Source organism: Bufo bufo, chromosome 6, assembly GCF_905171765.1.
Source record: "Bufo bufo chromosome 6, aBufBuf1.1, whole genome shotgun sequence".
NCBI classification, from domain to species: Eukaryota; Metazoa; Chordata; class Amphibia; order Anura; family Bufonidae; genus Bufo; species Bufo bufo.
The window spans coordinates 87,555,855-87,576,945 of NC_053394.1; the positions used below are offsets into that span (position 1 = coordinate 87,555,855).

General features: G+C 45.3%; 1 protein-coding gene across 1 annotated transcript in view; it reads right to left on the bottom strand.

Moving 5' to 3' along the window:
- Positions 1–21,091, bottom strand: part of PCDH15 (protocadherin related 15) — a 1,608,479-nt gene that overhangs the window by 107,857 nt on the left and 1,479,531 nt on the right. Inside the window, exon 31 of the mRNA XM_040438316.1 lies at positions 10,595–10,705. Coding sequence (XP_040294250.1) covers positions 10,595–10,705 — 111 coding nt within the window. The remainder of the gene's footprint in view (positions 1–10,594; positions 10,706–21,091) is intronic.

Below are 21,091 nucleotides of genomic sequence, written 5' to 3' on the forward strand. Positions count from 1 at the left end.
GCTAGTGTGTAACTAGCTTTAGACTTAAATTGAAAGGTTAGAACTTTTTTTTCTAATTCATGTATTTTGTCTACATTTTGGTCATAAAGTATTCCTTTCCTCCAGGAGGTAATACACCTGACATTTCTAAGTAGGTCATATCTTGATGTTCTTTCATTTCTGAGACAGTACCAAACTTGTGCTTTGAAATCTAAAACAAAATGATGGCCAATTAGCCTCCTGCCCCCTCTTTTCCCATTACAGTCTCACCATTCCAAACTCAGCAGTAATCCTGAGCTCCCAAATGTGCAGCCATGATTCTACAGGGTCTGAATTGCAATTTAAAATAGATATACTTTAAATTCCTTCCCAGTTCCAGAGGTGTAGCTCCAAATGCTGCACTTCAAACACTGGATAAAAAAGGACTTGCTGTCATTCATTAGACCTCATTAGATCTGCTACAAAAGTTCACATAGCCAAAAAAAGAGGGGAAAAACAAGTGCTTTTTCTTCTTGTCTCGTGTAATACTAAGCTTCGTTTGAAAGGGAGCCTGTAGGCTTGTTTTATATTCAATGCATAGAAGTTTCATTTGATTCCCCAGGTGCCCAATACCACAGTGAGAGAATGTGCGGAGGAGAACAGCATTCAGAATTTGGGCATGTACATTCTAGCTTTCATCATTCATTCAAATCAATTTACTGCAGGTCATTGTAAAGAATGTGTAGAGTCTATATGTAATGAGTGGACTTGGCCACGGTATGTCACTTAAAGAAATGTTTCTTGGGGAAAATCAATCATGACTCTTCTTAAAACAAAGTCTTAAAAGCTTCAAAGTGCTATTATATGAGGGCACAGGGTGACTGGCTTATAACAGCAGTTATTAGTGATGTCTACTTGTCTTCTCGTTGCCATACTAATTAATGGGGTATATTCCACTGTGGTTACCGGTCATACAGATGGGAAGGAGTAGCCCGGATATCAGTGCCTTCGCTTTTATTTTTGATACTGTACAAATATAATAATTAGAGATGAGCGAATCAAATCCAACGAAGTGGAATTCAAACCGAATTTCAGGATAAATTTGATTTGTTGCAAAGCTGAATTGCTTCGTGGTAGTGAATCGATTTAAACTGAAATAGTGTAAAAAACAAAAAAATCATACTTACCTCCTCCATTTGCTTGCAACAGGCCATCTTGAATAAAAATCTCGACCGAAACCCCGTGCGCAGTAAGTATGATTTAATATTTTTTCTGCTCATTTTACACTATATTATTACTCTCAGATGCAGCTATCATGTAGCTGTGCTATCACAGCTCACTGTCATTACAGCCGCCACTTGCATAAAAATGCACTTCTATTATTAAAAGGAAATGGAGCAAAACATACATGATCAGACTATCTGTACAAACTACAGATGATATTTTTTAAAGAGATTTGTTTCTGTTTTTTTGAGAACCTATAACGTGTTTTTTTGGCAATGAATTGAAAATTGTTCTGAAAAAAAAGTATATTGTACTGACAGGTTCTCAAGGCATCGGTATCAGATTTGAAATTCCCAGAAAACGTTGCTATATTTGGACTACTTCAGAGTTATTCTGAATATAGTCAGCAGCGTGCAGGATGAATCAGTGTAAAGTTCAGGATATTACGCACAGCAGCATGCATTCTGTTGATGGACTGCAAACTACAGACTGTCCTAGAATCTCTAGTATTAGAGATGAGTGAAGTTTTGAAAAAATTCTATTTGGCAGCTTTGTCGAACTTCGTCAAGATATTAGATTCGTTAAGAATTACTTTGTCACAAATCACCTTCCATTGTATTTAGCAGGCACAATGACAGGGAAGCGGCTATCACACCACCCCAATCATTTAACCCCTCAGATGCCACGGTCAATGCTGATCATGGCATCTGAGACTCACATTCAAGTGCTCAGGGGTTTATCCAGGGTTAAATAAAAAAAATATATACTCACCTGACCACTTGATCGCAGAAAGACCATCCGCTCCCGTCTTGATTGAAGAAAACCCGCCAAAGAACATGCTGTGAGTGTGATGACATCACCAAGTGATCACGCAGGCCATGTGTCACGAGACGCCGGGGCGCTCGCTCTCCTCAGCGCAGTCGGCGTCTCGTTTCTGTTCAGGAGCGAGGACGTGCACAGCGTCCTCGTCTCCTTGGTGATAGGGGGCGGGACGGACCGGCCGCACATGTCTCCTCGCGGCCGGCGTCCCCAGTTCCCCCAGCAACCAGGCGAGGTCTGAGCACTGAGCTGGGCATTCGGTGCTCAGCTGTACTTCCTGGTGCGGGTCATGTGACACTGGCCATGTCACATGATCCCAGCTAACTAGTATTTAACAGACAGCCTGCTGGCCACAGGTTGCCTGTTAATTTAGGTTTCCTGGCGATTTGTTTACCTGCATACTTACTTGATCCTGTTCCCTGACGATCCTTTGCCTGCTCTTCCTGTACTGCGCATCTCTCCTGGTATTTTGACTTCGGCTTCCACCTTACTATTCTTTGCGGACTCCTGTTGTGCTTCTCTACTCTCCTGGTATTTGACCCCGGCTTCTCCTGACCATTCTTTGCTTATCCCTCTGTACTGCGTTGCTCTCTTGGTTTTGTCCCGGTCCGTTCACTATCCGTTATTTGCTTGTTTGTCCTTCCCGCACGTATCCTAAATTAGGGACTGCCGTCCAGTTGTCCCCTGTCATCAGGACTCGTGTGGCAAGTAGGCAGGGCCAGGGGTGAGGGTGGAGCGCAGTAGTCACTATCCTCCCCCCTGTGTATGTGTGTGTGGACGTGACCGTTACAGATTAACAGGCCCAATAACCACTGTATAATGAATCCTCTGGTGACCCTGACTGACCATGTCTCTAACCTGACGCAGATGGTGCAGGAGCTAGGGGAGAAACTCCGGTCTTTTGAGCTAGGACAAGGTTCTTCCACTCCTCAGGCCTCCAGTCCGCATTTTGAGCCCCAGATTAAGCTCCCAGAACCTTTTTCTGGAGACCAGAAGAAGTTTCTATCCTTTAAAGAGATCTGCAAACTTTACTTCTGTTTGCGCCCCGTGTCCTCCGGCCCCAAGAGTCAATGCGTGGGCATTATCATTTCCCGACTACAGGGTGATCCCCAGGACTAGGCATTCTCGTTACCTGCTGGTGCCAGTTGTTTAACTTCTGTGGAGGTTTTTTTTCTGGCCCTGGGTACCCTCTATGATGAACCAGACAGGGCTCTGGTAGCCGAGACGGCTCTAAAGGCACTGGTTCAGGGCAATCTACCTGCGGAGGAGTATTGCACCCAATTCAGAAGGTGGTGTGTCCCCTCAGGATGGAACAAACTAGCCCTTAAGAGTCAGTTTAGGTCTGGTCTGTCTGATATTTTAATAGATCTTCTAGTCAGTTATCAACTCCCAAAAACCTTAGAGGACATGATGACCCTAGTTGTCCGACTTGACCGATGGGTTAGAGAGAGACGGCAGGAACGACAGTTCTCTTCTCAGATGGTGGTCCAGCCAGAGGCCTATCCCAGGGACAACACTGAAGTCTCCACCGAGGAACCTATGCAGGTTGGCATGACCCGAGGGAATCTTCGCAGAAGACGTGGAGAGTGCTTTTACTGTGGAGATCCTGATCATTGGATCAACCAATGTCCTAAGAAGGTCCTCTCTGTGAAGTCTCCTAAGGCAAGGCAACCTAACGACCAGGTACACCCTGATTTTTCTAAATGTAAGCTTTTGGTACCTATAATGATTTCTCTGGGGGTAAATAAATGGCCGGGTAAGGCCTTTATTGATTCTGGCTCAGCGGCCAGCTTTATTGACTCTGAGTACGCTGTGAAATTGGGTATTCCAATGTTTGCTTTACCTACTCCTATCCATGTCATGGCTATTGATGCTACTCCCCTGATTGGTGGTACGGTGAGGTCATGCACCTCAGAGATTTCTCTAACCGTGGGTGTATGCCATTCTGAGAGATGTTCCCTTTTAGTCCTGGAGAACTTACCGGTTGAGGTGGTTCTAGGGTTGCCTTGGCTCCGATTACATAACCCCACTATAGATTGGTCCAAAGGGGGAATTGGTGAGATGGGGACCCAAGTGTGACTCATGCTTGTCCGTGGTACAGGCTGGGGTCTCAGTAAAGTCTGATACATTGCCCACAGTTGTTAGGGAATATTCTGATGTATTCTCATCACCAACTCCGGAGGTTTTACCCCCCCATAGACCTTATGATTGCACCATAGAGCTAGTAGAGGGGGCCAAGTTTCCTAAGGGGTGAATTTATAATCTTTCTAAGCCCGAATGCAAGGCCATGGAAGATTATATTAAGGAGAGCCATGGTAAAGGGCATATAAGACCTTCTGTCTCTCCTATGGGAGCGGGGTTTTTCTTCGTTAAGAAAAAGGATGGTGGTCTTAGGCCATGTATCGATTACCGGAAATTAAATAAAATCACTGTCCAGAATAGATACTCCCTTTGATTCCGGATTTATTTAACCAGGTTCTGGGGGCAACCTGGTTTTCCAAGATTGACCTGAAAGGGGCATACAATCTAATCCGAATCAAGGAGGGAGACGAATGGAAGATGGCGGTCAATACTCTGGCAGGACACTTTGAATATCAGGTGATGCCTTTTGGACTCAGTAATGCCCCAGCTGTGTTCCAAAACTTTATGAAAGATATTCTTAGGGAGTTCTTAGGTAAATTTGTTATTGTCTATCTTGACGACATTTTGATATTCTCTCCTGATTTCGAATCTCATGTGTCTCATGTTAAACAAGTGTTAGAGGTATTGAGGGAGAATCAGCTATCCGCTAAACAAGAGAAATGTGTCTTTGGTGTACAGGAGATACTGTTTCTAGGGCATGTTCTGACTCCTCACGCCTTCAAGATGGATCCTGGTAAGGTACTAGCAATTAAAGAATGGTAAGGCCTTCATCCTTAAAGGCCTTACAACGGTTCTTAGGTTTCACCAATTACTATCGTAAATTTATTATGAATTTTTCTGTAATTGCAAAACCGTTGACCGACCTTACTAAGAACGGGGAGGATTTGGAGGATTGGTCTACTGAGGCCATTTCTTCCTTTGAAACATTAAAAAAGGCATTCAGTAGCGCTCCCATTCTGATCCAGCCTGATCAGGAGAGACCTTTTATTGTGGAGGTGGATGCGTCCGAGGACGGCGCAGGAGCAGTCCTTTCACAAAGTCCTGCTAGCATCACTAACCTGAGATCATGTGCCTTCTTCTCCAGGAAATTCTCTCCCACGGAGAGAAACTACGACATAGGGAATAGGGAGCTGCTGGCCATTAAATGGGCATTTGAGGAGTGGAGACATTTTCTGGAGGGGGCAAGGCATTGTGTTACTGTTATCACTGACTATAAAAACCTTATGTTTCTCGAGTCTGCTAAGAGGTTGAATCACCGTCAAGCCAGATGGGCTCTGTTTTTTACTCGTTTTGATTTTTCCATTACGTTCAGGCCGGGAAGTAAAAATGTGAAGGCAAACGCATTATCTCGCAGCTTACATGCTTTTCAACCTACTGAGGCACCACCTGAATCCATCCTACCAGCAAATATCTTCATAGCAGCTCTTTCCCAGGATATCTCGGCTCGCATTAAGGCTGAACAACATCTGGCACCGGTATCCACCCCAACAGATAAGTTGTTTGTTCCTGTACAATTTCGTCTACAGCTGTTGGGTGAGTGTTACGATTCTGCCCTTTGTGGACATCCGGGTTTTGAGGGCACTAAGGATCTGGTTTCTAGGTCTTATTGGTGGCCCACTCTAACTTGAGACATTAAGTCCTACGTGTCAATCTGTGAGGTTTGTGCCAGGTCCAAGACACCTAGGACTCGCCCTGCTGGTAACCTACGACCCCTACCCATTCCCAGTAGACCCTGGTCCCATATCTCTAGGGACTTTATAACTGACCTACCGCCGGTGGAGGGTAAGACTGTGGTTTGGGTAGTGGTCGATAGGTTTGGCAAGATGGTCCATTTCATTCCCCTGTCTAAATTTCCGAATGCCAAAACCCTGGCATCTATTTTTGTGAAAGAAATTGTTTGATTACATGGTATCCCGGAAAATATTGTTTCTGACAGGGGTGTGCAGTTTGTGTCAAAATTCTGGCGGCCCTTCTGTCAAAAATGTCAAATTTCATTGTCTTTTTCCTCCACCTACCACCCTGAGAGTAATGGGCAGACTGAACGCCTTAATCAGTCTGTGGAACAATTCTTGAGGTTGTATGTTGCTGATGACCAGCAATTATGGGTTAAATTTCTTCCATTGGCTGATTTTGCTTTGAATAACCATGTTAATTCTTCTGCTGGGGTTTCACCTTTATTTTGTAACCATGGTTTCCATCCACTTCCCTAGTTTTCAGGCTTTATAGGTATCCCCTTTCCCTCCTATGCTCATCATTTTTGCTTGTTTCAGTACAGCCATGGATCCTATTGCTGCACTGGCCAGACAGCTGCAGGGGCTGCCTTTGGAGGTAGCTGACCTCCGCACGACCGTCTCGCAGATCCAGAGACCACAGGCTGCTGGTCCTAGTGGTGGTGGTGTTTACCAGGCCTGTCTCGAGTCTAAAGTTGCCCTCCTGAACAGATTCTCTGGGGGAAGTGATAATTTCATTTTATTTAGGGAAGCATACAAATTGTATTTTAGGCTACGTCCACAATCATCTGGGGATGAGAATCAGAGTTGGTGTGGTTATTTTGTTGCTTAAGGGGGACGCTCAGTCATGGACCAAGCTTGGCTGAGTTCTTGGTGCTACCAAAGCTTCATTGAAGATAAATGTTTTCTTTCCCTTTTGTATTTTGTTTATATATATATGTGTGTGTTGCCTTTCCGTGTTGTTTGTCTTTAGGTCTGAGGGAGACTTCTGTTCGTCCTTCTCTTTGGAGGAACAGGTAGACTCAGTATTGACATTAGTTCCAGGGTCCTATAGGGTGATATAGGATTCTAGGTATCAGGTGTATGAACTTGCCTACTTTTTGGGCCTGTTCATACTGGTAGTCTGTCAGGACTGGAGTTAGGGCTTTCTCTAGGAGGTGTCCATCTTCCTTCCCTAGTTTCCAGGCCTTATTCCGGTATCCCATTTCCCTCCTATGCTTGATGTGGTGTTTGCCTCCCACACACAAGCGTGACAGAGAGAGAGAGAAAATGAATGAGACAGAAAGAGAGAATTTGCACATTTTGGCCTTATTGGGAAGATTGCACTGCTTATCTGAACAGGGCTTCGGAGGGGACCACCATACTGTCCATTCCTTCTATATGATGGCTTAGGAAACAGTTTTATGTGTTGTTTAAATACTGTGCCTACTTGTGCAAACACGTGTATGTACCAACTGCCAAGTCTCTTCAGTAAAGTTGATTTTAATTGTTCACCAAGCCGGCCTTATTATTGCCTCCTCCACCAGACCACTATCTCTTCCCTTGCACCTCACAGCTCATAACCAACACCAAATGCACCGTAAACTACCATCAGGCAGAAGACCATCACCAGGGTGTGCCACTGTGCAGTTGACCCTGGGAAAGCCTCTGAGCAGGATCAACTGCCACTGCTACTACCACTTCCATTCTCTCCACCTAGCTCATGCCAGGTCTGATGTTGTATCCACACCAAACAGAACTTTCTCCAGGAAAAGGAGAGAGTAGTGCCATGTATATCATTCTCTTTTTTCTCTCTGGAAAGTGTGATATGCATGTGCTTCTCTCTCCTGGTTCTACTGATCCGTGGTGGTCTCAGCACTCAGATCCAGACTGATCAAAACTTTTGAAATGTCTCTATGACAGTTTTACTAAATCTCAGTGATCCTTTAAGTAACTTGCAGCTGCCAGATGAGGCAAAGCTGGTGCAAAAACATTCCTATACTTTTTTGCCATTAGACCAAGGTCATACCAATGCCGTCCTGTAGCTGTAGCCTTTATTTTCTTCCTAAAGGGTTTTCTGAGCTTATACTTTCTAGGATCCGCTCTTAAAGATATTATCCCACAAAAATCATTGTACCGTTTTTAAAGTGTAACTGCCGTTTCATTTTTTTATACTGTAATGGTATAGTGTACCCTACAGTATATGTGCATTTGTGTTTTAAATTTTTTAACATTTTCTGTTTTACATGATAAAAACTCCCACAAATGTGTGCCACTTTACTATTGTGCAGTCCTCTCCTCAGTGTGTTGCCATGTGCAGTCCGTCTTCTCTATCTTCAAAACAAGAGACGGATCAGCTCTGGGAGGAGGAGCTCAGCCCTGGGTGCGCGTTCACAGTGTTGTAGGACACTGGCTCCTCCTGCCAGCCTTAATGCCTGCAAGGAGTCAGGGATGCGCTTGTCTTCCTTCACAGCAGCACAATGTGTAAATGTAGATCGCGCTGCTGGAGGGAATCAGCACCACTTGTCTTCCTTCACAGCAGCGCGATCTGACGGTGTACATTGTGCTGCTGGAGCGAATCAGCACCGCTTGTCTTCCTTCACAGCAGCACGATCTGAAGGTGTACATTGTGCTGCTGGAGCGAATCAGCACCGCTTGTCTTCCTTCACAGCAGCGCGATCTGACGGTGTACATTGTGCTGCTGGAGCGAATCGGCACCGCTTGTCTTCCTTCACAGCAGCACGATCTGGCAGTGTACATTGTGCTGCTGGAGGGGAGAGCTGTGTTGGAGCTTGCTAGGAAGAACTAGGTGAGTATTTGGCTGTGTTACTAAAGTATAGGGGGCATCTGGCTGCAAATATGATGCTTGTGTGCTAGTGCATGTGAGGAGAGCAAGGGCTTATGGGAAGTTTGGGAAATACAGGATGGCCTCAAGAAAGGGAAAACATCACCACAGGTTATTTTAGGAAGAAGCTGGAATACAGGCACAGAGAAATATGGTTGCTATGGGCTGAATACAGACATCAGAAAGGTAAAATTAGCTGAAAAAATGCAGCTCCATGAATATCTTCCCTTTAGCATCACATATGTTAGGAATTTTATTTTTTGGTAGTGAAATGGCAGTTACACTTTAAACCAGCACCCGGATCTGAATACTTTCATAACTGCACACAATTGTTCATTGAAATCTATCTGTATGGTGCCACCTGTGTATTTGTTTTCTAAATTCTCTGTCCTGCTCACTGAGATGGAAGTAGATGCTCAGTTCCATCCTTCAACTGCCACCAGCTGCAGCAGATAGAAAACACCCTCTGAGAAAGGGCTCAGCGTTGTCAGCTTGAAATAAATTGAGCAGAACAATTGAAAGCAGTGAATGTGGAGATCTCTGGATCAATGTGAGGTACAGGGCTGGTTCTAGCTTTGTTAGGGCTCATTCACACGACCGTTGCCCCTTCAATGCCGTATTGCGGCCCGCATATGGCGGGTCAGCAATACATGGGGCACCGGCCGTGTGCATTCCGCATCACGGATGCGGACCCATTCGCTTGAATAGGTCCGCAAATCCGGAGATGCGGTGCAGAACGGAATCACGGAACGGAACCCCACGGAAGCACCATGGAGTTCTTCCTGGGGTTCCGTTCCGTGCCTCCGCACCGCAAAAAAGATAGAACTTGCTCTTTTTGCGGAACGGAAGGATCGCGGACCCATTCAAGTGAATTTGCGGTCCACAGCACGGGCACGGAGGAGCAACGGTCGTGTGAACAATCCCTTACAAAGAGGTTGTCATGTACTAGACTATGTATGGAAAACCCCATTTAACTCTTAAATCCCCTGCTGCTCCAGCACATATGGTTCTGCAGCCACCTACTGGATTAACTTTGGCCTCGGTGAAGATTTCAGTATGGCAAGCCAACATTGAAAACATGTAAGCAAAGAGGGGGCTAGAGGACAAGCAGGGCTGGAGTAGAATTTAACAAATGAATGGTTTTTGTTAAGCCAGCAGAAACACACTTTTCCTATTATTACCGTGGTACTGGACTTTTTGGTAACTTCTAATTGCAATTTATAACTTACATTAAGTGGTATACTATCCTATATTTTAGAATTGGGGAAAAAACTCTATCTCAGGCATTTGACGAGTTCCTGCACTTTATCTTGTTTTGAACTACCTGGCAATATATATTATTTACTGTAGAAAGTGTCAAATCAATTGATTGTTTGACCCTGCCTATTGTATGATTGCGTTCAATTGCTTGGAAAAGCGTTGTTACATATTATAAGAAAGCAAATCAGTTATTACACAATGACTCAGTCTGTACACCTCAGGATTTTAGCAATGTATCAGCATCCGAAAAGTGCCATTTGTATGCATAAAACTATGATGCCAGAATCCCCGCATCGCAGCTTAAAAAAACGTTTCATGATGAAAACTGAAACCGATCCATCATTCATTTTTAATATAGTTCGGCAACTGAGAAATTACATTTTGACATGTTAAAGGATGTTTATTTATTTATTTTTAAATCTGTTATCAGAGAGAAAAAAGACTGTACGCAACAGTATTAAACGCTTGGTTACTTACATATTTAATAGACACCTCTGAACAAAACATTCTTCAGCGTCGCAGATCGCCGCACCAAGACAGATTCCAGACCGCTTTTATGATAACAGATCTGCGGCGGCTTCCACTATTATAGTGATTCATGCAATTGTAAGGAAAACAATTTATATTCAGTACTTACATAGTGCTGTCACCCAACTCTTCATACAGATTATTGGCAGCGGGAGTCGATGGTTTTCCTGCTGGCAGTGCCATCTGGATCCTTGCTGTCTTTGCGCACTCAGCTTGCCGCCTTTTTGAAGCAAAAGAAACTGAATTAGAGGACATACCGAGGGTCTTAAACATTTAATTGGTGCTACACAATGAGGGATTGGATCGGTCTTTTGTATGCAAAGTACAGAACAGCATCATTTATATCATTTCTGATTGAGCAATAAATATGAAGCTATTGAGAACAGACCCTGGGCGCTCTGAGGACAGGACAGATTTTAAGCACATTTTAGTCCGTCTTTCTCACCGTACAGGAGATCTAGTTTTAGTCTATTAATTTACTCCAAAAAGTAGAAAAAAAGTACCGTATGTAATCAGCTATTGTGTTAACTCGTACACTGTGGGAGCATTGCTTTATATATACTGTACAGGGTGGCCATTTATATGGATACACCTTAATAAAATGGGAATGGTTGGTGATATTAACTTCCTGTTTGTGGCACATTAGTATATGTGAGGGGGGAAACTTTTCAAGATGGGTGGTGACCATGGCGGCCATTTTTAAGTCGGCCATTTTGAATACAACTTTTGTTTTTTCAATAGGAAGAGGGTCATGTGACACATCAAACTTATTGGTAATTTCACACGAAAAACAATGGTGTGCTTGGTTTTAACGTAACTATATTCTTTCATGAGTTATTTACAAGTTTCTCTTTGTTTACAGCCATTGACATGTCGCCGAGGTTAACACGTGAGGAGCGGATAGAAATTGTGTTGATGTCTGGTGAACGCAGTAACCGGGTCATTGCAGCAGATTTCAATGCAAGACACCCTACGAGACCACCCATCCCCCATGCTACAGTTAGAAAAAGCTTGCTAAGTTTCGTGAAACTGATTCAGTGTTGGATTTGCCAAAATGTGGACGCATGAAATCTGTCTCTAATGAAGAAACATCAGTGGCTGTCCTAGCTTCATTCAGCAAGAGCCCACAGCGTAGCACTCGCCGCATGTCACTGGAGAGTGGCATTAGTCGAACATCCCTTCGGCGGATATTAGCTACTCACAAATGGCACCCTTACAAACTCCAGCTACTGCAGCATCTCAACGAGGATGACCCAGATCGGCGCACTGAATTTGAAGAATGGGCAAAACGAAAATTGGAACAGGACCCTCAGTTTACGTAGAAGATTTTGTTCAGTGATGAGGCAAACTTTTATGTGAATGGTGAAGTTAACAAACAAAACCACCGCTATTGGTCTGACACTAACCCACATTGGATAGATCCCTCCAAGACTGTTGGAACAAAAAAAATTATGGTATGGTGTGGTATATGGGGTACAAAGATAGTGGGGCCATTCTTCATCAATGGATACCTCAAGGCCACTGGATATGCGAAATTGCTACATTATGATGTGTTTCCCTCTTTATGCACTGAAGCTAGCACGTTCCCTGAGTTTTTCAAGCTAGATGGTGCACCACCACATTATGGGTGTCAGGTCCGAGCATTCCTAGATGAACAGTTTCCTGGAAAGTGGATTGGTCGTCGTGGGCCAGTTGAATGGCCCCCAAGGTCTCCCGATCTGACCCTCTTAGACTTTTATCTTTGGGGTCATCTGAAGGCAATTGTCTATGCTGTGAAGATAAGAGATGTCAGCACTTGAAACTACGGATACTGGAAGCCTGTGCTAGCATTTCTCCTGCGGTGTTGCTATCAGTGTGTGAAAAGTGGGAGAAGAGGGTTGCATTGACAATCCAACACAATGGGCAGCACATTGAACACATTTTATAAGTGGTCAGAAACTTGTAAATAACTCATGAAAGAATAAAGTTACGTTAAAACCAAGCATACCATTGTTTTTCTTGTGAAATTCCCAATAAGTTTGATGTGTCACATGACCCTCTTCCTATTGAAAAAACAAAAGTTGGATTCAAAATGGCCAAATTCAAAATGGCCGCCATGGTCACCACCCATCTTGAAAAGTTTACACCCTCACATATACTAATGTGCCATACACAGGAAGTTAATATCACCAACCATTCCCCTTTTATTAAGGTGTATCCATATAAATGGCCCACCCTGTACTTCTGACCAGTCTAAGTTCACAAGCACCCAGCGTATGCCAATATATCAGCATGCCAATTTCTATCACTGTCTGCTACCGCTTTACTATGCATGGTACACCTTTTCTTTTATAATAGAAGCCTATAGAGACTTGTCTAATAGTATGCTTATGCAGTGGGAATCATCACAGCCTTCTTTCTGCATTATACGCCAAGGTTTCCTCTTGCTGTATACCTCCGATGTAGGACAAAATCATACAGAACTGAGCTGGTGATGGTTTCCAGTAATACCACACCCTGCAATTGCCTTAAACCTGTCACCATGAAAATACAGCGTACCTTGCAGGCAGCATGTGATATATCAGGAGGAGCAGAGCAGATTGAGATATACAGGGTGGCCCACAAAAAAGTAGCCGACCGTCAATATCTCCAAATCAAACTGCCTAATAGTAGATCTGTCATAGTTGTCCATAATAACCAATCAGAGCTCGGCTTTCATTTTTTTCAGGGCCCTGTAGGAGCTAAAAGCTGAGCTCTGATTGGTTGCTATGGACAACCATGACAGATCTACTACTAGGTAATTTGATTTGGAGATATTGAAGGTGGGCTACTTGTTTGTGGGCTACCCTGTAGTTTATGGGAAAAGATTCAGTAAAACTTGTAATTTATTCATCTAAATAGGTATCTGTATATACAAAATCATAGAGGGAATGATGTCAATGACTGATAGGACCGCCTTCCCAACTTCAAAGCCCAGAATGAGCAGGAAATTAAATGAATACATTTTCAAATTATACTGAATCTTTTCACATAAAACGATATATATCAATTTGCTCAGATCCTTCTGCTCGATAACATGTTTTTGGAAGATTACACAGCATTTTTATAGTGACAGGTAGTGTTGAGCGAAGCGAACCATTTAAAGCAGGCGCCATTTTTAAAAGCATTTGAAGGCTTGGTTAACTTTCAAGCCTTCACACTGAGATTGGGCCACGAAGTGGGAAGAATATGATTAGTGGCCTGGGTATACCTGTTTTATATCAATTCGTGGCAAATTAATTCGTAATGAATTGAATTTCTTAGCAAAGTTCAGCGAAGCTGCCCAATAGAATTTTTCAAAACTTCACTCATCTCTTACATCTGACAGGTTTCCTTTAAGGAGATTATCCGGGATTTAAACATTGACACTGAAAGTGACGGTAGAGCTCAGTTGAGCACGGCAGCCTCTTCCTTCGCCTGTAATGTCATGTTCATTGGTCACGGGACCATTGTGCAGCTCAGTCCCACTCAAATGAATGCGACTGAGCTGTAATACCATTCACAGCCACGATAAAATATATGGCACTGTGCTTGGTGTACTGAGAAGAGGTGGATGAGCACTGCAGCCTTTTCAAACTGCAGGTTGGTGGAAGTGCCAGGAGTCGGACCTGCACTGATCAGACATTGAGGATCTAACCTGAGGAGCATTAATGTGTACAGGATGTCCCAGAAAACCGCTTTCAAGATTCTGTAGAAAGCATTTTTCCAAAAGGCTAATGAGAAAAAGCACCCTGTAGTGTATAGACCGGTTTGCAAGGCATCAGCAGAGATTTTTGAATGCCCCACAGTCTTGCCTGATGTGACTTTATTGGTAAAAGGGCCGAAGCAATAAGCAACCCAGCCAGCAGAGAACAGGATGACACTTTGCAGCCTGTATTCAACTACTGGAACCAATTCCAATAATAAACTATTAGGAAATGATATTAGCTGTAGTTTTCACTGTACAATATTCTACTATTAGTATACAGTGTCATTAATGCTTCTTCGATCTAGATTTTACCAAGCAAAATCAATGCCAAAAACCTTCTTAATGCAGAATCTCATGTGTAGCTTGTATGTTCCCTGTGAAGCTGGGATTATTGTTTTCAATGGCCATTTTGAGAATTGAAGACCCAATTAATTTCCATGGAACAGATGTGAGGCTTACAAGTGTCCCTTTACTTGAGATCCAGGTGCATTTGTACTTAAAAGGAGGAATCATTGCAAAGACAAATTTATTAAATGATACACAGGCATTCCTCATGTTTTTTGTGCTGCAGATCATCAACCTTAGGCCTCTTTTCCACGAACATATTCGTTCCGTGGCTGTATTGCGGGCCGCATATGGCGGTTCCGCAATACACGGGGCACCAGCTGTGTGCATTCCGCATCACGGATGCGAACCCGTTGACTTGAATGGGTCCGCAAATCCGGAGATGCGGTGCGGAACGGAAGCACAGAACGGAACCCCACGGAAGCATGATGGAGTGCTTCCGTGGGGTTCTGTTCCGTGCTTCTGTTCCGCAAAAAAATAGAACTTGCTCTATCTTTTTGCGAAGCGGACGGATCACGGACCCATTCAAGTTGAATGGGTCTGGATCCATCCCGGGCACCGGACGGATGTTGCCTGTGCATTGGGGACCACAAATTGCGGTCCCCAATGCACGGAATGGAACGAATACATTCGTGGGAAAGAGACCTTAAATGTACTAATCCACCCCTGAGATATTTTATAGCTCTAGCCTACTGAATTGGCACCAGTCAGATGAATATTTAACATCTACCGTGTTGAAATCAGTTGAAAGCCCATTCAAAAAGTTATTAACTATTAAAGGGGTATTCCCATCTGAGACAATGGGGGCATATCGCCAGGATATGCCCCCATTGTCTGATAGGTGTGGGTCCTGCCTCTGGGACCCGGACCTATACTGAGAACGGAGCGGGGAATGTGGTGGCCGGGGGATCCCGGGTTTCCCTGGGTCTGACCACCACCAAGCGCTCTCCCCGAAAGTCTTGAATGGGAGCGCAGCGCTCTTGCATGCCCACTGCTCCCATTCATCTCTATGGAGCTGACAGAAATAGCCAATCCAGCGCTTGGCAATTTTTGCCGGCCCCATAGAAGTAAATGAAGGGCGGCTGCGCATGCACAGGCGCCCTCCACGACTTTTGGGGCTCCGTTCTCAGAGTACTAGGATATGCACCTATCAAACAATGGGGGCATATCCTAGCGATATGTCCCCATTGTATGAGATGGGAAAACCCTATTAAATCTTTTTAAATATGGTCATAATATGTCAACCTAGGAAACTGGAAAAATAACCCCCAAAGCTGTGTTATGGCCTGAAGCCTCTGAGTATTTGAGACAGAGGTAAACCATAAAGTTGTCCTCAACATCTGTCACACAACATAGTGTCTGATGTCCTTCAATTGGGATGATGTCAATGACTGTTCAATGTGTATCTCCTCACTGGTCACTCCTACTACACCCCCACCGATCGGAAAGTTATGGCATATCTTAGTGGTAACTTTATAGTACTCATTTAACGAGAATCTGTCAGGAGAATCAATCCTCTTAAAGGGAAGAGTCGATTGATTTTGTGGGAAAATATTCAGAAAAACGTGTATTTCATTCATTTAAATTCCTGCTCATTCCGAGCTTTGAAGTCAAGAAGGCGGTCTTATCAGTGATTGACAGCTCTCTCTGTATGCACAGTCATAGAGGGAAGGCTGTCGGTCACTGATAGGACCTCCTCCTGGACTTCAAAGCCGAGAATGAGCAGGAATATAAATGAATGAAATACAAATAATAATATTTTTCCCCACAAAACGGCTCAGCTCCTTCTGCTGATACTGCTGACTAGAAACATACTTTTGTTCTGATGATCTGTGCCAGCATTATGTAGAAAAAAAAAACTTTATGCAAGTGAGAGTTTAAGTGCACTAAGGGGCGGTTTGTAGCTTTCCAATGCACCTCAGTTTCTCGCTTCTGATTGACAGGCCAGTTATCAACAGAGTCCTCTGGCCTGGTCCTATAATTCTGCGCCAAACACTTAACCATTGGTGCCTGCGCAGCTATTGCTTCTTGCTCCAAAGTGCAGATTACTTCAGTGCATGCGCAATGATGAAGTGTATGGTGCAGGCATGTGATTACTTGGCCAAGTGAGAAGACGGAGGAGTAGCCAGAAGTTCAGAGAGGAGGAGCTAAGGTACACCAATGAACTAAGGCCCACCATTTGGAGCTCCTAGGCCCTCATTTGCATAGGAAATAGTCATTTTTCTCCATTACACCACTACCGATCAGCATAATAAAGGCATGCTTTTAATCGGCAGGATTAGCCCTACCAAACATTATGAGAGTTAATCCTGCTGACAGATTCTCTTACATTTTTTTGGGTTTCGATGGTAATGACTTGTTCCTTCAGGAATGAACAAGTTTGATGTTTAGCTATTCATTTGTTAGAGATGTTTCTGGTGAACGTTTATCTCCCTACATAGAAATATCGAGGCAGTTGAGTTAAGCAAAATGAGGATGTCAATGAGGAAGTTCTCATAAAAGCGAACATCTGTTTTATATTTATGGCTGTCTAAACGGATGCGATTTTATCTCATACTCTTAAAATAGTTGACTATCAACTTGCTGTCCCATGACGACTATAGGCAACAGCAATCAGAGGACCTTTGCTGGAATTTGGAACCTCAGCTAATTAGATCTTGAGGTTATTGCGTGAGGAATCTAGGTGAGGTACTCTTTTATATGTCTTAGTGCTTAGTTCCAAAAGCCTCTATTTGTTGGTTTCATTTTATGTGTGACTGGATGAAGCCTACATATTCATTCAGCTGCATCGGGGTGGGGGGGCTGGTATTTTGATGGATGACATTCTCCTGCTTACCAGTATAAATCTCCTCTAACAATCAGGCAGTAATAAACCAGTTGGAAATAGTCTACAGCAGACAGGTTTATTTTGCCTAGCAAATAGTCTTTAAAAGCTTACTGCTGAGACCAGTGCTTTATTCCAAGACAGCTAGACTTAGCAGTGTACACACCAATGGATCAGCGCTACAGATACATGACAATGCTGTAACCGTTCTTTTGCATTGCATTACGCTGTCGGTTCATGCCTGCATTGCACATGCCTCTGGATTTGGTTTATTAAAGCATTAGAGTTTATGCTTCAATACAGCAGCTTATGGAACTCTGCCCAAAACAGCCTAGTCTGAATGCCTCTCTGCGGGGCATTGCACCAGCACTGTGATGTATGAGGTTCTTATACATAAAGCCACTTATAAATGCATTCACTCTTGCTATCCCAGCCCTCTGTTGCTGACCATTGCAGGCGAATACGTTCTTCTCTAGGAATACCCATTCTTTTTTGTACAATAAAAACATTTTAGAATCTAAAATATGTTTTTGGAGGATTGTGCTCGTATCTGCCATTACTGCAGTTACGTGAGCTCTGCAGCAGATTACATTTTATATTTTTTCTCAAAATGTCCCTCTAGCTATTTTCACAGTATAAATTTTAAAAGGGTCTTTCGAGATTTTAATACTGATGAACTATTCTCTTGATAGGTCATCAGCATATGATCGGTGGGGGAGGGTCTGAGACCCCTGCCGTTTAGCAGTTTGAAAAGGCACCGTCACTCCTGTGAGCACCGCAGCCTTCTCCCTGCTCACCAAGCACAGCGCCGTACATTGTATAGTGGCTGTGCTTGGTACAGTACCCCTTCTCCTGTCCTACCGTGTATAATGGGTGTAATTCCCATTAGCTGCTCTTATTCTGTATATGTGGAAACTTCACAGTACCACTTCTCCTGCCCAATATAATGGGTATAATCCTCAGTATCTGATCTTATTCTGTATACATGGACCCTGCACAGTACCACTTCTCCTGTCCTGTATACTGGGTGTAATCCTCAGTTTCTGCTCTTATTCTGTATATATGGACACTTCACAGTACCACTTATCCTGTCCTATATAATGGGTGTAATACTCAGTATCTGCTCTTATACTGTATACATGGACACTGCAGAGTACCACTTCTCTTGTCCTATATAATTGGCATAATTCTCAGTATCTGATCTTACTCTGTATATATTGACACTGCACAGTACCACTTCTCTTGTCCTGTATACTGGATGTAATTATTAGTATCTGCTCTTACTCTGTATATATGGACATTGCACAGTACCACTTCTCCTGCCCTATATAATGGGTGTAATCCTCAGTATCTGCTCTTATTTTGTATACATGGACACTGCACAGTACCACTTCTCTTGTCCTATATAATGGGTGTAATCCTCAGTATCTGCTCTTACTCTGTATACATGGACACTGCACAGTACCACTTCTCTTGTCCTATATAATGGGTGTAATCCTCAGTATCTGATCTTATTCTGTATACATGGACCCTGCACAGTACCACTTCTCCTGTCCTGTATACTGGGTGTAATCCTCAGTGTGCAGGAGCCAGTGGATGGGTGTGGTCGTGTGTGCAGGAGTCAGTGGACGGGTGTGGTCGTGTGTGGAGGAGCTCCTGCTGATTGTCCAGCCGCTTCCAGGGATTTTTCCATCTATCCCAGCCCAGGCCCTGCCTCTCTCCCCAGGGAGGTGGTGGGGTCCTGGGCAATGAAGCGACTGAAGACCCAGGATCCTACTTCCCGGGGTAGGCCGGCGGGAGGTAGGGGAGGTGAGCTACCGGCCTCAGTTCCATCTCCCGCCTCGGGGGTCAGAAGATCCAGCAGGAGTCGTGGTGCAGCGGCCCCTGCAGCCCCCGGAGGTGAAGCCGTGTCCATCGCCGGCAGTTCCAGGAGGGCGGACAGTAGCCCTCCAAGAAGTACGCGGAGTGCTCCTGGGGATGGGACGGTTCCGGTTCAGGCTGACTGGGGCAACATGAAGCCCCGGGAACTAATCGCCGTTTACAGCTCCCGGATCACAGCCTATCTCCGGGAGTACGAGGAAGCGAATAGGACCCTCAAGAAGGTGAGGGAGAACCTGAAGCTTGAGAGGGGGAAGGTGGACAAAGCGGAAAGAAAAAACAGGCCAGAAATATCAAGAAAAATAAAAATCTTAAAAGAAGTCATTAAAGAGCTGCAGGAAAGAATGGGGGCCATTCTGGATAACAGTGGTCCCTTCAAGGAAAAGCTCGTGAACGATCAAAGGTTTAATGAAATGGCTGGAAACCAAAAGCAGCAGGAAGATGACTCCTCTAGTGAGGAGGAAGAGTCGGACATGGGGGGGCAGCCTGCGGAAACTGGCATCACCGCAGAGCAGGTATGCCTGCCCCCCACTAGCTCTGACGAAGAAGGCGGGTACAGTGAGAACAGCGGAGTTGGGGGGCAGCTTATGGCCGAAATACGCCACCTGGAGTCCCCCAAAATTAGTGAGGACATTTGTTTTGGTGATGAATTGCCTGAAGATGAGCCGATGGGAAAGAAGAGAAAGGCAAAGACATTAAAGCCAGAGGTGAGGTATGTCTATGTGACCCACCCTGCGTGCCCTGGGCCAGCTGAAAAGCCAGCTCAGGGCACGAACCCCACCATCCTCCCTGGCCCGGTCTCTGCTGTGGGATCGGTGCGTAGGAGTGGGGAGACAGACGTGGCAAAGATGGCGCAGGACGCCGTCCCTGTTTGCGGTAACAGGGGCGGTGAGGAAAAGCTGGAGGGGCCAGACAGGAAGGCTCCCGGGGCGGGCGGCGAGGGGGACATGGTTGGTGGTCGGATGGCTCCGCCCGCCTCTGCTGGGGCACTGGACAAGTGCCAGGTGGAGGTGCGGCGGGGCGGTGTGGCTGCCACTGCCCCCCTTGCAGAGGTCGTTGCCGGGATCCCTGTCCTGGGGTCTGCCTCCTCTGCCCCGGTCTGCTTCGCCGCTCCCGTGCGCCCTGCAGCCCCCCCTGCCGGTTTTGGCATGGCGGTGGGGGACGGGGGGCTGGGGGTGGTGGGCACGGCTGTGGGTGGAGGGGGTGGGACCGCGGGTACAGCGGTGTCCCGATCCGGAGTTGCAGGGGGAGGGTGCGAGGTGGCTGCCTCTGCCCCTCCCAGTTTGGATGCCCAAGTCCTTGCCGGGGTTCCGGTCTCCTCTGCCCCGGTCTGCTCCGCTTCAGTCCCTTCCGCTGGTATTGTCGTGGCGGCGGGGAGTGGAGGCGCAGTGGGAGTGGTCAGGGGTGGAGGGGGTGGGGCTTCGGATGTCCAGAGAAGAGCTCAGAGCAGTGTGTGTGTAGGCAGAGAGGGAGGGGGCGGTCCTGATGAGAGTGTGGTGCGCACCGCCCCTCCCTCCTGCACTGTCCGTCAAGTGGATAAGGCCGGCGTGGCTGGGACCAGTGGTTCTACAGCACGCCGGCCCGAAAAATCAGGAAAGACTGAAAAATCAGGAAAGACTGTTAAAGATGTGTCCAGCAAGGAGATGCTGGACAAAACAAATAATGTGACCTCGGTCCCCTCTGGCCCAGCAGTGTGTGTGGGGGGAGGGGAGAGTGTGGTAGTGGCCACTGAAGAAGTGGTCACTTGTGTAAATACAGTTTTTGTTAGTGGTGTTGGTGTTGCCCTGGGCCCTGATGGAGGGGTGAGTGTTGGAGGTCGGCCGCCCACTGTACAAGTGGCCGGTGCGCCTCAT